The following is a 16,372-nucleotide window of genomic DNA, read 5'->3' as shown; positions in this document are numbered from 1 at the left end:
GAGAGGACAGGGATATCGGAGATTGGCCGCTTTTATTGTGGTGGTTTGTGAGGTAATTCCGATAACACACAGATCCTCCTGCTTGTCTCTCAGATATAAAGACATATGGATACAATGTGATCACCTCCATAACACAGATACATTTGTTTCCTTTGTAGAAACTGTGAATAGGAAGATGATTGTTCTTCTGCATGCTGTAGAGGCAGCCTTTTCTTTCTTTCTTTCTTTCTTTCTTTCTTTCTTTCTTTCTTTCTTTCTTTCTTTCTTTCTTTCTTTCTTTCTTTCTTTCTTTCTTTCCTTTCCTGGCTATGTTTTATTGTTATTATACCCTTTGTCAGACAAAGAGACACATACACCCTACACACATACACATAAAAAACAACCCCACACACAAAGACACACACAAGTATAGACACACACACGCAAAGTACACACACATTCACAAAGACCTATACACACACAAAAAACATACACCCAGAAAACACACATTTTAGCCTTTTTTTTCTTTTTTACTACATGGCTACATATTTTCTATGCTTTCAGTTTCTGTTTGTAGGGCGATACTAGTGAATTTCAAACAATGGTTTATGTAATAAGACTAGTGCAATAATATACCCCCTCCCCCATTATAACACAACAGGGTGTGAAACTCCATTAATCTTGCCTGGCCCACACATCCCAGTATCTGAGGAGAAGGTCCATTCAGTGATGGGAAGGAGCAGCCAGGAACAGGGCAGCTCCGAGCTCAGACAGAGCAGCCAGGAACAAAGAGCTCATAACGCTTGGGGTGGAGGTGATGGGGATCGATGCGCTGCAGGGGCTGAGCAAAGACCCTGATTGCTGGCCATAGGTGACAGGTCCTCTTCCCGCATAGCTTCCATCATCCAGTTTTTATCATCGCACAGGTTGTGTCAAACAACAACGGTTTGTGTGTGTGCTTTCTTTATAGAATTGACCATTCAGTCTGTAAATGGTATATGAACATTGTATACCCTTCTTGTGTTGGTGCCCTGTGTGTGCACACAACTGTATACAATGGTCGCCATTGTTTGATTATAGACACGTTGGTACGGCATACTAGTGTGGAATGGGAATACAGCCTCCTATACAACCGTGTTGTGTACTGTCTGTGTGTGTGTGTGTGTGTGTGTGTGTGTGTGTGTGTGTTTGTCTGTACAATATGATTGCAGTCTCATTTACAGCAATTGCTGTGTTACCCAGTGTGTGTGTATTGTGTGTACTATATATGCTCCATGTATACCGTGTATATTCCGTGTGTATATAGTGTGTGCACGGTGTGTCCTGTACATATGGGGTGTACTGTGTGTACAATATAACATTCTCTGTGTTACACACTAGAACAGATCCGTCCTGTACATTCCCTCCCACACAATACTAATAATTGAAGGTCTACACTGTGATAGCGAGGACATCTCTTCCCCTCTACACCCTTATTGGACTCCATGGAGGAGCTCCCTTCTTATAATAAAGTGTCTATATTACATATGTTTGTAACACTCAGCAACTCATTTGTTTCCTACATTCTCCTTATGTAGCAGGTTCTGGAATATCTAATTAAATATGTATTTCTTGTATTTGTAATCAACAAGTAACAAGTTGGTTACCTCTGGTGATGGGATTAAAATGATACAGATATAGCAATTCTAAAGAGATGAATGTATAATGTTCTATGTGGTAAATGACACACAAGTTTTACGTCAGAGTACACTGATTCATAGAGCGCAAGACTGTTTGTATTATTATATTATATTATGCTAGTACAATGCAATGTATTATTTGATAATATAGGTAATACTGCTGATAAGTATTCTGTGTAGGTGGAGTATTGAGAAACATGTTTATATGTCTATTTTATATATAAAAAACAAACAAACAAACCAAAAAAACTGCGTTGTTTTAAAATAATGTTTGCACGATTTAGCAAACCATTGGCAAACAAACACTGGGTATCTAGAATATTTAAATAATAATAATAATAATAATAATTATTATTATTATTATTATTATTATTATCAATAGCAATTATTACAATAATAATTATAATAATGACAGTAATAATAGTAGTAATAATAATAATGATGATGATAATAATAATAACAACAACAAAGTTGTAATAACAATAATAATAATAATAACAATAACAATTATTATTAGTAGTATTATTACTATCTGTTGTTGCACAAGTAGTGGAACTATATGTATACATTTTATTTCTACTAATGCTGTTACTACTTCTACAACTACTATTGAGGACAGTTTGGAAGTGTGTGCTGTGAAAGTGTGTGTGTGGGGGGGAGGGTTGCTATTCTTGGACAATCCACAAGTGTCATTTGAAGGAATACTGACAATAATACTGTGATTTGTGGTCCCACACAGCTGAAGCGTTGAGGGTCCTACAGGTTAAACACAGATAGCTAAAAGCGTATTAATTACTACTGAGCAATTAAATTATAGCAGGCCCACCATAGAACTGACCATCATTTATTAACTTGTGGTAAATATTTAATACACACACATTGCAGAGTGGCCTGTGATACCATTCAGCAAACACAGGTATATATTTGTAATTCCTTATCAGATATTACATTATCACATTCTCTCTCTCTCTCTCTCTCTCTCTCTCTCTCTCTCTCTCTCTATATATTTTGAATATTAATTTATATCAGATATTAAACTGTATCATAGCTATATATATGGCTATGGTACGTTTTATGTGTTGAATATTAATTTATATCAGATATTAATTACTATTCAACACAGATATATCTCTATATATCGAGTTTAATATCAGGTATTAAACTTGACCATATTTTTATATTCATATACTGTATGTCTGCTGATATGTAATTCATATCAGATGTTATATATACTGTACTATAACTGTGTATACATATATGTGTGCTGAATAGTAAGTCATATCAGATATTAAACTTCTCTCTCTCTCTCTCCTCTTGAATGATATGATATGATAAGTAATTCCTATCAGATGTTAAACTGTACTATAACTATGTATACATAAATGTGTGTGGAATAGTAATTAATATTAGATTATACACACACACACACACACAGTTATGATAGAGTTTATGTATATATACTGTGTGTGTGATGAATACTATTGCATATCAGATGTTATTCTCTATGATATCATTATAGACACGTATCTGTGCCGTACGATACAGATCGATGGATGGCATTGCATGGTTGGTGTTTGATGTGATCGCACATGGTCTGGTGGCACATCTGTGATGTGATTTCTTCTCCTGCCCCTCAGGTAGATTTCGGAAGGGAGGTGACAGCTGCTGTGCTATGATTGTGCCCTGAGGATGATGGAGAGGCTGGGGACATCAGATATGGGAGACGCTCGGGATGTCAGCTCACCTCCCCGGGAGGCGGAGAGCACGCGTGGAGTGGAGCAGAGTGGGGTGAAGGAGGGGGCGGCCCCCGGCTCCCCCCCTCGTGCTGTGCCGGTGATTGAGCTGCTCAGGAGGGGGGAGGGATCGGGGAATATAAAGGGCAGAGAGCAGGAGCTGAGACTGCAGAACCTGAGTACCAGCGAACTGTGCAGAGCCCCACTGACCCCCTCTACAGAGCTGTGCAGAGCCCCACTGACCCCCTCCACAGAGATCTGTAGAGCCCAACTCGCCCCAACCACTGAGCTTTGCAGACCCCCCTTGAACCCAACTACAGAACTGTGCAGACCCCCACAGACCCCAACCACAGAGCTGTGCAGAGCTCCCCTGACTCCAACAACAGATCTCTGCAGGACCCCTTTACCTGCTACCACCGAGCTCTGCAGACCCCCCATCCTTCTGCCAGTCTCCGGACCTCAAGCTGAGCAAGCTGCGGAAGCCCGAATGGTCCAGCTGAGCCCTCCCGCATCTCTCCCCATCCAGCCGGCGGGCAGGACCATGCTGTACGGACTGAGCCAGCCACTAACCCCCGGGAACAGGTAGGTGATTCTTTCATCGTCCTTTTTTATAACAATACAATATGAGTTTTGTTATGGCTCACAGAACATCTTCATCTACTGCTACCTGAATGATGCACATGTCAACCTGCACCTCCTACTGCCCATACCACCCTATGCTGATATCTCCTAAGCAGTATTATTCTTACTCTACTTGTTGGATTTCCATTTCTTTTTAAAATCAGTGCCTGAGGAACTACAAGTCCTTGAATGCCTTGCCCATTGGGATCTGTAGTCCGATAACATCTGACAAGCCATAGGTTGCAGAGAGCTAGTGTGTGTCATCGCTGTGATTTTTGTATTATATACTCTATTTGTTGGTTTTGCCATTCTAATCTGAAAATACTTCTTTTGCACTATACCTTAAAACTTAACCTCTTGCTGTCCGGTGTCTTGTCATCATCATTAGCACTGCACCATTATTATCATCATTGACACTTTCAGCAGCTTATCCATGGACAGATGTCTCACTAAAAATGAAAAGGGTTAAGGGATTTCCCCATGCTTGATGGCATCACCGCACCTAAATATTCTTAGAAGATGGGTATATGCCGGGCACAGGCTGTCACACTCTTGTTCCCCTTTCCTCATTGCAAGAGAACTCCAGTTGTTATCTTTTCCAAGATTTTCCATCAAGTTGGGAAATCACTGTGTGCAATAATGGGCATGTTCTACACCTGGAAGGTCTCATTATCTCCTTCCAGGGTGCAATCACACATCCTGATCCTTACAAGAAAAGCAAACATATATTTTATACCTTGCAAATAGGCGCGGATGGTTTTTCTGCACATTTCACAGTTTAAACATTATCTTTTACTGTACAAAATATTTCACCAGTAATCCATTATCTCACTGTTCATAACGTCTATGTAACATATCCAAGCTCTTTTACAATCTCTGTATCCCACCCACCCCACAGTCATCTCATGCAGAGCATCTTAATAGGTAAACCTTAGGGGAATTCCTCTTCCATGTAGCAATGCTAAAATTAGAACAAAAGGGCACTATAGCAACAAAAGGTAGAGGTGCCACCTAAAGCACCAAATCTAGGAAATTAAAGCACAAAATCTATTTTTCCATTTGCTGGTGGCAAAAAAAGAAAGCTGAAACCTAATTGGCTGTTATACACAAATTCCAATTTCCTGGCAAGAATCTTAAATTTCACGACCTCGTTGTTACTGGTTATAAGAAAGAAGTCCCTAGGTAAAAGTGACCGCACAGTAAGGAAGCACTATGCAGGTATTCTATGGAAGCTGGATACCAGGACTGGATGTTTGAAGGGTTCCTGCCCACCTAAAGCCTTGACCTATTTTAAGATGTGTTTGGCAGTCCTAAATATACTCAAAAGTGTAAAATGTTCACCACCAGAGATTGGCACGTTGGGTGAAGATGCTTATGTCTACAAGAGCTAGCAAACACCCACATCCATTAATTTTTTTCAGGAACAGTCAATTGGCCAACATTGATTATTGTTGTTTCCACCAACGTACAGACGGCATTGTGGAGTCTGCCTACTTTACACCTTCGCATGAACATTCAGGCTTGGGTGAGGCAATCAGGTGTGTTGAATGCGCTATTCAATGCAACAAAACAAGTTGAGTCATGACCCCATGCCCGACCACCATTAACATCAGTCTAAATTCTGCTACATCTCAACATCACAATAGATCCTAGACTGCACTGTCTAAAGCCAGCTTATACAGTCCAGTGTCCACCCCAATGGCAATGAACTGTCTGGCACTGTCACTGCTAAACAATACAATAACACTGGTCTAAAGACAGATCATGCAGTACAGTGTCCACCCCAATGGCAATGAACTGTCTGGCACTGTCACTGCTAAACAATACAATAGCACTGGTCTAAAGACAGATCAAACAGTCCAGTGTCCACTCCAATGGCAATGAACTGTCTGGCACTGCTGAACAATAAAATACCGCTGGTCTAAAGACAGACCATACAGTCCAGTGTCCACCCCAATGTCAATGCTTCCCAATGCAGTGACTTTCACTGGCAGTCATTCTGCAGAACACAGCTGAACATGCATTTTTGTGCTACATGGTACAGCAGCAGCTCTAGCCTCCTGATGAGATATTGGGGCCCTTTATACATCTAGCCATAAACAAGGATTGCTAGATACAGGAGATTCTGCCATTTACTTGATCGTGGTGAGGACAATAGAAACAGAAATATGATGAAGTCATATAAAAACAGATGATAGGTCTATTGCCCTATTACATTTTGCATCGGAGATGGTGGCAGAAAAGGTCTAGAAAGCCTAATGTGAGCCATTATCTTCCCTTCCATAAACAATCAGTGGGTGACCAATACATAAATCGTGGTTCATCCTTAAGTAACAAATGAGGGTTGTGATTGGTCATACAGGAACATTCAGAACATTGTACATAATCTGTTCCATTCACAGCGAGTGATTTATTCATACAGCATTGGCATACATTGGCAGCTTTTCTCTGCAGTGTTTGCTGGAAGTCATTATGGAATATCCAGCACTTTCCAGCCTGCACAATCGACGCTGGTATGTTAAGAGGTGATGGTTTGCGATCCTCTTCATGTCATATTTGCTGATTGTTGCACTGGAATTGTACTCCTTGTGCAGTAATCTCTCTTGGTACTGGTGGATTTTATTTGCTTGTGGCCACCACAACATAAGGAGTATATACATTCGGGCTGATTTGCAAATACTTGTGGAAAAGCAAACCATTGCTTAGTATCCATTTTCCATGTTTCATTTAAAATCAACCACTAGAGTTTTTTTTTTGTACTTGAGTATGGAGAATGTATACAACATTGCAATTGGCTACCAACACATTCTTTGTGTACACCCACCTGCCATTTTGCACCGTGTAGAGCCATCTTTGTAGGTAAGGGGACTTAGCAGAGACAACAGCGACTGGGTTTGTATAACATCTTTGTCTGATGTACTTCACAAGTGGTTGGCCAAGGGGGCACCTGCCTGCCCCTAAAGACATGAGATTGTCTTCCAAAATTGGACATAAGCAGGTATACTGAATGCATCTTTGTGCCTGGGCTACTTTACACTTGCATTCCATCATATGTCATAGGACCCAGACTGTCCATCTATAGGGTATGTCACCGCGTACATCCATAGTGTACACCAATGTGACATGGTGCAGTCCAGGACTGGTAGACTATGCATAGCTTGGCACATTGATATTTGATATTTTTATTTCTAACGCAGCATAATTGATAGGTACTCAGCTCAATACAGATTTTCACAAAAGAGTCTTTTCTCCCAAAAATTCTACTTAAAGCATTTTCTAAATCCAAGAACAAACATGTAATATATTGCAGCATACGAGTCCTTAGATGTGGTAACTGCATTCATTTATTTTTACCCCTTTTTCTAATATTTTCACCTGGTGCTCCTTCCAGTAACACACTTCCTGTCCTCGGGTGACAAAGCTGTCCTGTATCTATGGAGGAGCAGCATGGTCACCTTATGATGCTCACTCCTGATTTTAACTACAGAACACCCCCCTTTTCATCTGGGTCAGGGTTAATAAAACTGCAAAAGATCCCAGTGCAGCAGAAAGCACACCCTCATTGGATTTCTGGCAGGATCAACATTTGTTTTTGCGCTTATCAAACAGATATAACAAAGCTCTATTAATGCTCTATATATTTAAGATGATAGAGAAGCAAATTAGAAAAGTTAATTATTAGGGTTTACATTAAATTTATAGGTAAAATTGGCCACTATGAATAGATTAAAAAAAACGGCAGTCTCAAGTGGATCCGTCCATCCTGTACTTTATTCGGAAAAAGGCATAACAGCAGCAAACAAACATATGCTGACATGTTTCAGCCAAACTGGGCCTTAGTTGTAGCCACTAACTCTGCATTCTCTCTACAGCAGTGGCGTACCAATCGCCATAGCGACTCAGGCGGCCGCTATGGGGCCCGGCCAGGGCCGCCTGGGTCGATATGGCATGTGGGGGTGCTGGCTGTCACAGACACAGCTCAGCAGCGGCCACGGCGCATTTCCCCTCATAGCCGCTGCGGAGCTGTGTCTGTGACAGCTAGCCGCTGCGGCAGATGAGGGCCCGCCTCCTCTTACATCACTGGAAACCGACCTAAGAGTAGGTGGGGCCAGTTATGTAAGAGAAGGCGGGGCTCGTCGATAGCAGAGGAGGCGGGGCCCGGGGACGGAACAGGAGTCGGGGCCCGGCGACCACAGAGGTGCTGACAGGTAAGAGATCTCAGACCCTGCAGAGCCCACTATAGAGAGTCTATGGTGGGCTCTGCAGGGTCACTCTCCGCTTGGGCTCTGCAAGTGGCATGACTAGCAATCACGGGGCCCCATACAAAATGTTGCTATGGGGCCCTGTGATTTCTAGTTACGCCCCTGCTCTACAGTAATGTTAAATAAAATTGACCAGGGATAGTGGGGACCCCTTTATAACAGTTGCTGTGGATGGGAAGACTTAGTAACTCAGATGAGGAGAGCTTATCGCTGGAACTCCCCAAAAAAATATAATAACCTAGATGAAGTTTTATCTGGCCAGCAACCACACAAAGCTGAGACATGAATGTTGTGTGGGCTGACCCCTTGGCTCCTCGGTGCATCCCGTCTAGATATTGTTTTGATGCAGCAATGTCATTAAACTATATTTTATTTCACAACACATTACACATCAACCACTTATCAAACTGACGTTGATTAACGATTTAAATGTATCTGTTGAATTATGTAAGTAAATCAAATTAAACTAACAGGAAGCAGTGATTTTACCAACATGACAATGTGACAGAGAAACAATTGAGCCCGCTCTACATGTTCCTGTTTTCTAACACTGCTAGAGAAAAGATCAGATTGAATAATCATCTCGTCATGTGTGAGATCAGCCTAAAGCAATAATGTACAGTGTTCTAGAGTTAAAAAAAAGTAAATATTGCTTGCCTTAGAATAAATACAAATGCTGCTGATGCCGAGGCCATGTGGCATTAAGACTAAGCAAAACTCACATGATATCCTGAGTACCAGGAGCATTGTGGGAGTTTTATATCATTAGAGACTGTGGCCTATTGGCTTCAATGAGACAGACAATGTCTGGTAGACTTTTGCGTGAGATAAAAGGAGCAGCAAATTGCAATTGAGACCAATTGAGGCATTAAGGGAAAAATACAAATACAGTATATAATGGAGAGAAAGGGAGGCAGAGAGAGGGAGAGAGAGAGAAAGAATGAAAGAAAGAAAGAAAGAAAGAAAGAAAGAAAGGAAGGAAGAGAGAGAGGACGCGAGAGAGAGATCAAATTATAACTCTGCTTTATAGCCCAATTGAAGCTTCGGCATGAATAATAAAAATGACATTAAAATGACATGCTCTCTGCAGCGGTCTGACAGTCCCATCAATCTTCAGCTAGCGTTACTGATTGGACAGCTGTAATTCCGACTCACAGGAGGTGTGTCAGATTGCTGCAGATAAGGCCGGTGCTCCCACAGAGAGTGATTGCATGCACCCATTGCATTCTACATTAAAGAAAGGAATGTTGCACTGTGTCGGGGGGGCAGTTTACAAAGAAGGCAATAAGTGGGAGTGCCCTTTCGCTAATTTGATGCACCCTAATGTCATTTTTACTATTTGTAATGCAGATTCAGTTGGGCTTGATATCCTGGGCTAATAGGGGAAAGCTGCCTTGAGCCAGACAGCTCTACACTGCTCTGCGCCTGGATGCTGCAGGTTATTATTTTAAATTGATGCATCCATATTGTATTATTATTACGCTGCAACATTACTCTGAACATGGGAAATCTAATGCAGCGCGCAATTCCATTTCTGGGTGACATGATGCCTTGCAGACTTTCAATCTATACATTTTTTTTGTACATATTGTACTCAGCAATGTTGAAAGTGTCTATTTACATTCAATGAATCAAACTGGCCAAACCATAGCATCTCTACAGAGCAACAAGTACATCATCTACTTATACATTATTATCATATTATATATCATACATGTTTACATTTTACTTGCAGTACCACACCAGGAATAAAACATTGGTACTGTGCATCTTCTTCATTCAGAAATATTAGTCTCTAAACGGAACAAAAAAGCATCAGAGAGTCTTGTTTCGGATCATAGGGACTGGGACTGGTCCAGTGCTTCTACACGGAGGGATGTGTGGCAGTGGCCCAGTTTTATAATTAAATGGGAAACCCCTTAAATTACCACATTTAAGCTTTACATACATCTCATTACCACTCCACGTCCTCTGTGGCTTCACTTTTTATCCTTTTCCTGTTTCATTTCCCTTTCCTTGTCATTTCTCAAATGACATCTTCTATAACTTTCCCAAAACTTCCTCTTTCCTCATCCACAAACACTTTGCTTTCAAGGTAAAAAAAAGAAATAAAACAGATGTCCATACTGCAGACATTACCATGTGTTGTTGGATGTACCTCCAAACTAGATAAATAATTGTAACATAAATTCAATAAAATATTCAATAAAGTATTTAATGAAATACTTTTTTTTCAGTTAATTTTAAGGCAAAGTTTAAAAAAAAAAAATATCTGAAATCCAATTAAAATATATAGATTTTAAATTGTCCTTCTGCACATGTAGTGCTTCCTCCATCTTGAACTACTGTCCTCCATTTTATATGCTGTTGTAAATAGTAGCTTTCTTGTATTACTCTTTTTTTTTAGCTTTTTTGTCACTTATTAAATAAATACCATAATAATATAGTAATAATAATACTAACCATAATTATTTTCATTTGATCAATTACATTCTGCCTGTAACTTGTGTAAATAAAGTTAGAAAAACATGATTTGTAATGCTTGATATGTATATTCATCAACATTAGCAGTGGATTTTTTTTAGATTTGCTAAAGGATACAATTTTTAATATGTGAGCCTGAGACCCAATGAACTATTGTTATACCTGATTTTTATTATTATATGTTTATTACAGCTCTTGTAACTATTTAAAAAAAAAATTTAATAGTTGCCTTTTACTGTTTCAGCAGCTATTTTGGAGTTCCAGAAACCTTCACTGTGTTCAATAACAACACGCGAGTCAAGAGACGCTCGGGACCCTATGAAGTAGAGACTATTGAAGGTAAGCTATAAGCTTTTAATGCTATTTAATTTGAGAAGTGCAGCTTACAGTTTAACAGGTATAAGTGTAAAAGGGTTTACTATTTCTGTAGAGACTGTGTAAAAAAAATCTGCTGATCCAGAAAATCAGGTAGACCTCTGCCCCTGCTTCTATTTCATTAAGCAGGCGAAAAAACAGCTCCTAGCACATATATACTCTTCGGTTTACTAAGGCATTCCTTTAAAAATTAATGGAATAGGTTTACAATTCAGGTAATAGGTTCACCTGACACCTGGGGTGCAGCACACAAGCTGAAAACCGAAATACAGCCTGCGGTGGGAGTGTTTGCTGTGGAAGAGGTTTTGGCAATATGGGGGAGATTTAAGTAGACCTAGGGTGAGAAGGAAAAAAATGTGTCACGCTCCTTATTCTATGGGACACAGCAGGAAAGATAGATGATGAGTAGATGTGCCTTCGCTTACACATCTGTTGCAGGTAAAGCAATTCGTAGGTGTGTTTCAGCCAAGTATCAAGCTGTTTGGCTGCAACTGCTCTTAAATATCTTATACACGTAGCTCAGTTTTACATGATCAGTTATTTATTTTTTTTGCTTTGTAAATGAACCAGTTTCTGAAAACAAATCACATATATATATTTAATTCAGAATGTAAAGAACAAAGACTGGCAAAGTGCCGTAATCAATAGCTACCAATTATATTCCAGTTTACTGTAGCCAGGTGGAAGAAATATGATTTCTGTTCTTTAAGGGATATGGGAATACACGTGTAATCCCATATCCCTTAAAGAACAGAAATCACTGAATTCCATGTTATTAAGGTTAGTTTTTATAGGGTTGGTAAGTACGGTACCACATCCAGCCCAACATTCCATGTTCTAAGGTTAGTTTTGATAGTGCGTGTTGGTAAGTGGAGTACCACATCCAGCCCAACATTCCATGTTCTAAAAGACTTTATCCAACTGAATAACTATATAATTATAAAAGGATATGACAGAGCCAACACCAGACAGTATCTAGAGAGAGCATTTTAGATAGGAAGGCAGAATAGCAAATAAAATCACATAGAGGTTCAAACCTGCAAATCCTGCTGTACTAAATGAATGTGTTTTTGTTGTGGTCTCTGTCTGAGAGGTTTCCCATAACATCCTGTCCCATTGACCCCCCATCCCCTATCACTAGGACAGAAAATGAGGGGAAATTTCCTCAACAGGGATACAAACTGTAAAAAAAAGCCAGAAAGAGACTTTACACTTCTGCAGTGACATTTTGAATCGCACCCCAATGCACCAAGGCAAAAAAAGGATCACGACTCCAAAGACATGCTGGTAGGTTAATTGGCTCCTCTCTAAATTGGCCCTCTATATATGCATGTGAGATAGGGACCTTAGATTGCAAGCTCCTTGAGGGTAGGGACCTCAAATACCTGAAATAAATAAATTTTCGCCTATGGCACCCCATTAATTTCAATGGGCTGCCTTAACGCAATGCACAATAACACAAAAAAAATGCATTGCAAAAATTTAAATGGACCCTAACCCCCTCCCCATGCTATATAAAACAAAACATGTTCTCTTGATCTGGCCTTTAATGATGGGCACTCTTACTATGAGAAACATATAAGGAAATGTTATATACATTATTATTGAGTAGGGTTTCATAATTAATTTGAAGGAGACATTGCCACCTATTGCTTATAATGATGCTGGCCCTGGGAGATTGCACAGCAGTGACAATGATGTTGTCAACTGCCTACAGGAATTTAGGGGCTCACTGGATTTCTGGCAAAATTAACAGTTGTTTTTTTGTACTTGTAGTGTTTTTTTCTAAAGAGACAGATATACTGCACACACGCACACATACACACAGATATATATATATATCAAACCTCACATGGCTGGTGTCACAGCAGATCACATGTGGACTACTATGGCACCTACAAGACAAATAGAGGCTAACAGTACTTTCCTTGGCTGTCAAGGATAGACGGGTGTAATTCTGCTTTAAAAGGTTCCTCTCAGCACAAGTGTTATTTAAACCCTAAAGAGTAACTTCATTCGCCACACACACTATATATATATACACACATTTTTTTGCTATTGCCCAGACACACATTAAGAAAAAGTGTCCTCAATGCCTCTGTACTTGTACCGTTGCAAAAATATCATCAGTGTTCTCAACTGTTCCATAGAAAGAAAGCAGAATGACCTCTCTGCAAACATGCAACAGTTAAAAGCCACAGATGACTCCGTTAATGTGCAAGTGTGATGCTGCCGCCATTGCTTATGGTTAATACACATTATTTTAAATTCAAAGCCTAAGGAGGTCAACACAATCATTTCATGCCAAAGCTGTCCTGTATATGACACATTAATGCCTAGCAGTGTTTTATTTTTATTTTTTTACATTACCTGACATGACAAGGTAGCTATTATCAATTATTATAAACTAAGTAAGTAAAAGGTTTTTTCCTAATTACATTGGAATCTGAAGGTTAGATGTCCACATGCCTATAATCTAACCTTTTCTCGAGATAAATCCTTTTGCTTCATGTTTTTTTTCCCCAGGGCCTCCTCAAACAAAGGTGGTCCGTCGTATCTTCACAAACAGTCGGGAGAGATGGAGGCAGCAGAATGTGAATGGAGCTTTTGCTGACCTCCGCAAGCTTATTCCCACTCACCCTCCAGATAAGAAGCTCAGCAAGAATGAAATATTACGCCTGGCTATGAAATATATCAACTTCCTAGCCAAACTTCTTGATGACCAAGAAGAAGAAGAAGGCACCCAAAGGAGCAAAATAAGTAAAGATAATGGTATGGTCCAACAAGATCTTCTCCAAGACATGCTTTCCCCAAACTCAAGCTGTGGAAGCTCACTAGATGGTGCGCCAAGCCCGGACAGCTTCTCAGAAGATCAAGACACAATGGACTCCAAACACAGCAGAAGTCTCCACCAGTCTATGCTCCCGATAGAAAGTAATGGTCAGCGATGACACATTTGGGGGAAAAAGATACCCTATTGACTGTCTATTGACTGGGACCTATTGGCTTGGGTCGTAATCCCTTTTTCACTGTGTTTATTGACACATCTGGGATAGCAAAACAATATTTCTTCTTAAGGTACTCTGAAAAACCCTCAAAGTTTGAACATTCAGGCCATGTCTACAATGGAAGAATATTACCTGGAAAGAGTAACTCTCAAAACTCAGTTCAGATTTTCCTTTGAGGTTTGTCCACACTTTCCAAACATGTAGCAGTTTGATATTGCTGTATATGCAACTTGGGAATTACATTAATACTAATGACAATGTTCCATATTTAGTACAAGTACAAATGGCTCACAGACCAAATGAGCTGAACAAATAATTTTTAATTTAATATAAAATACTATTTTTTGTGTGAAAATGAGAAAAGCTTGTTTTTTTAAAAATGCTTACTTAGCTGTAAAAGAAGCTAATCTTATATTCACCCTGAGACTCTTCTTACAAAGCATCCCTGGTGTTTAAAGTTGAGGGATTTGGGGCCCTATAAGACAAAACAATGGAAATATTTTTATGTGGTACCTATTGGAAGAAGGTACAGTATATATACATTGGTTATACTTGTTCACTATACAAAAGTATTTTTATTATTTATGATAGAGCAGCATAATATCTTATGGCCGGATGATGTGTAGAACCATGAGTAATATAATATATAACATTTTACTAACTGCAGTGCCATTTGGTACTATGGGTGGTGTTGCTTTCATGAAGACATGTTTGGGCTTATGCAAAGAGCAGGGGTGTATAAGTTGTTGAAAAGTGATGATAGGGATTAGTGCTCACCACTACTCTTTGTATTATATTATTAGACAGGACAGCTCAAGGACCAATGGTTTCCTGTAATCCATAGCAACCAGTCAGACGCTAGCATTTAGCACCACAACACAAAGTCATTGCTGTTTGCAATGCATGGGCTTAAAAGCAATGCAGAAAATGCAGTTAGCATTGGTAGCAATGGCAACCAATCATTCAGATTGATTGCCATTGAATTCCATTGAAAGCCAAATTCTTATTTTTATACAAACCAACTAAAGAATCATTAATACCAGCTAGTGCTCAAGAATATGGTGTTATTGCCTCTATGAACCAATCTGATTTTTCTACCAAAGGCAGGAGATGAAAGCCAACTCTTGATTGGCTGCTGTGGGCAATAGAACTGTTTTTTACTTTGCACTATTTTTTTAAGGCGACCTAAAATGTTTCTAGTTGCCTTTGTATAGAGCAAAATGCCCTTCTTTGTTTGTCAAGAGCGACCTCAGCTCAAGTTTACCACTTCCTTGGGTTTTATGGCAGTCATGAAATCTACCAGAATAGTCTCACGTCCTTTTCTTTTCCTTGGAAGCAAAAGACATTGACATTCTGGTTACATATTGAAATTGTGCATTTGTATTTAACATGCCGTGTTGTAGTGGTCTCTTAGAACGTACCGGGCATAATATTTATAAAACCATGAATGGATTTTTTCATGTATGCATTTTTTCCAATCACTTCATTTTTTGCTGTAACATACATTACACCATTACCAATACACTAAAATCATGGGCCAGCCTTCAATCATTTCATCCTCCTTTCAAAGGGTGCATCATTGAGCAGAACCTCATGGAATGGAGTATGTGGTCTACCATTTTGACCTTTCTTATTCACATTATTTGCCAAACCCATACATCGCCTGTCTTCTCATATTCCTTCTCATGTTCCTTCTCATGTTCCTGTTTTTGCTCCTGTATTCAGTAAATGTTTGCACAGTGTTAAACCAGTGGTCTTCGTAGGTCATAGGTCACTAAGTCTTTTCATGTGTTGCAGTGGTAGACGCAGGGTCTCCCTGCTGTATGTTTCCATTGTGGTTAGTGGGCATTGCCAACTACACTCTCTGGCTTGTGCTTTTTTATGTAATCTTAGTGTGGTGGCATCCAATCCTAATGATTCAAATCTAAACACCAGTATAAACAAACATTGTCTAAATGCAAGGGGCATGTATATTCTTACATAGGGACTGATTTATAACTCTTCTGTCCAGCATATATTTGGAGTATGTCCAGGCCCAGATTAACAAAGGGGCTACTAGAGCACAAGTCCCAGGCCTGCCACTGAAAATAGGCCTGGCAGGCCCAGATCGCCTTGGGATGCCAATGGCAATCTGGGCTGGCCAGGCTGGACACAAATCAGGTAGAGGTTCCGGCCGCTGCCTAATCAGGTATATTATGCAGCTGCTCAATGGGGCCTTGTGGGGCCCCAGT

The 16,372-nt window shown here is 39.8% G+C and overlaps 1 protein-coding gene across 1 annotated transcript in view; it reads left to right on the top strand.

The window, feature by feature from the left end:
* TAL1 (TAL bHLH transcription factor 1, erythroid differentiation factor) overlaps positions 1–14,290 on the top strand; it is a 15,339-nt gene extending 1,049 nt beyond the window's left edge. The window contains exons 2-4 of the mRNA XM_018553019.1: positions 3,296–3,973; positions 11,003–11,097; positions 13,660–14,290. Of these exons, the coding sequence (XP_018408521.1) occupies positions 3,348–3,973; positions 11,003–11,097; positions 13,660–14,084 (1,146 nt within the window). The 5' untranslated portion in view covers positions 3,296–3,347 and the 3' untranslated portion in view covers positions 14,085–14,290. The remainder of the gene's footprint in view (positions 1–3,295; positions 3,974–11,002; positions 11,098–13,659) is intronic.
* Positions 14,291–16,372: the final 2,082 nt, after the last annotated feature.

The sequence above is a fragment of the Nanorana parkeri genome, unplaced genomic scaffold, assembly GCF_000935625.1.
Source record: "Nanorana parkeri isolate BGI_ZX_2015 unplaced genomic scaffold, ASM93562v1 scaffold106, whole genome shotgun sequence".
Taxonomy (NCBI): domain Eukaryota; kingdom Metazoa; phylum Chordata; class Amphibia; order Anura; family Dicroglossidae; genus Nanorana; species Nanorana parkeri.
The sequence above is the reverse complement of the archived record's forward strand: the minus strand, read 5'-3'. Positions and strand labels throughout refer to the sequence as shown.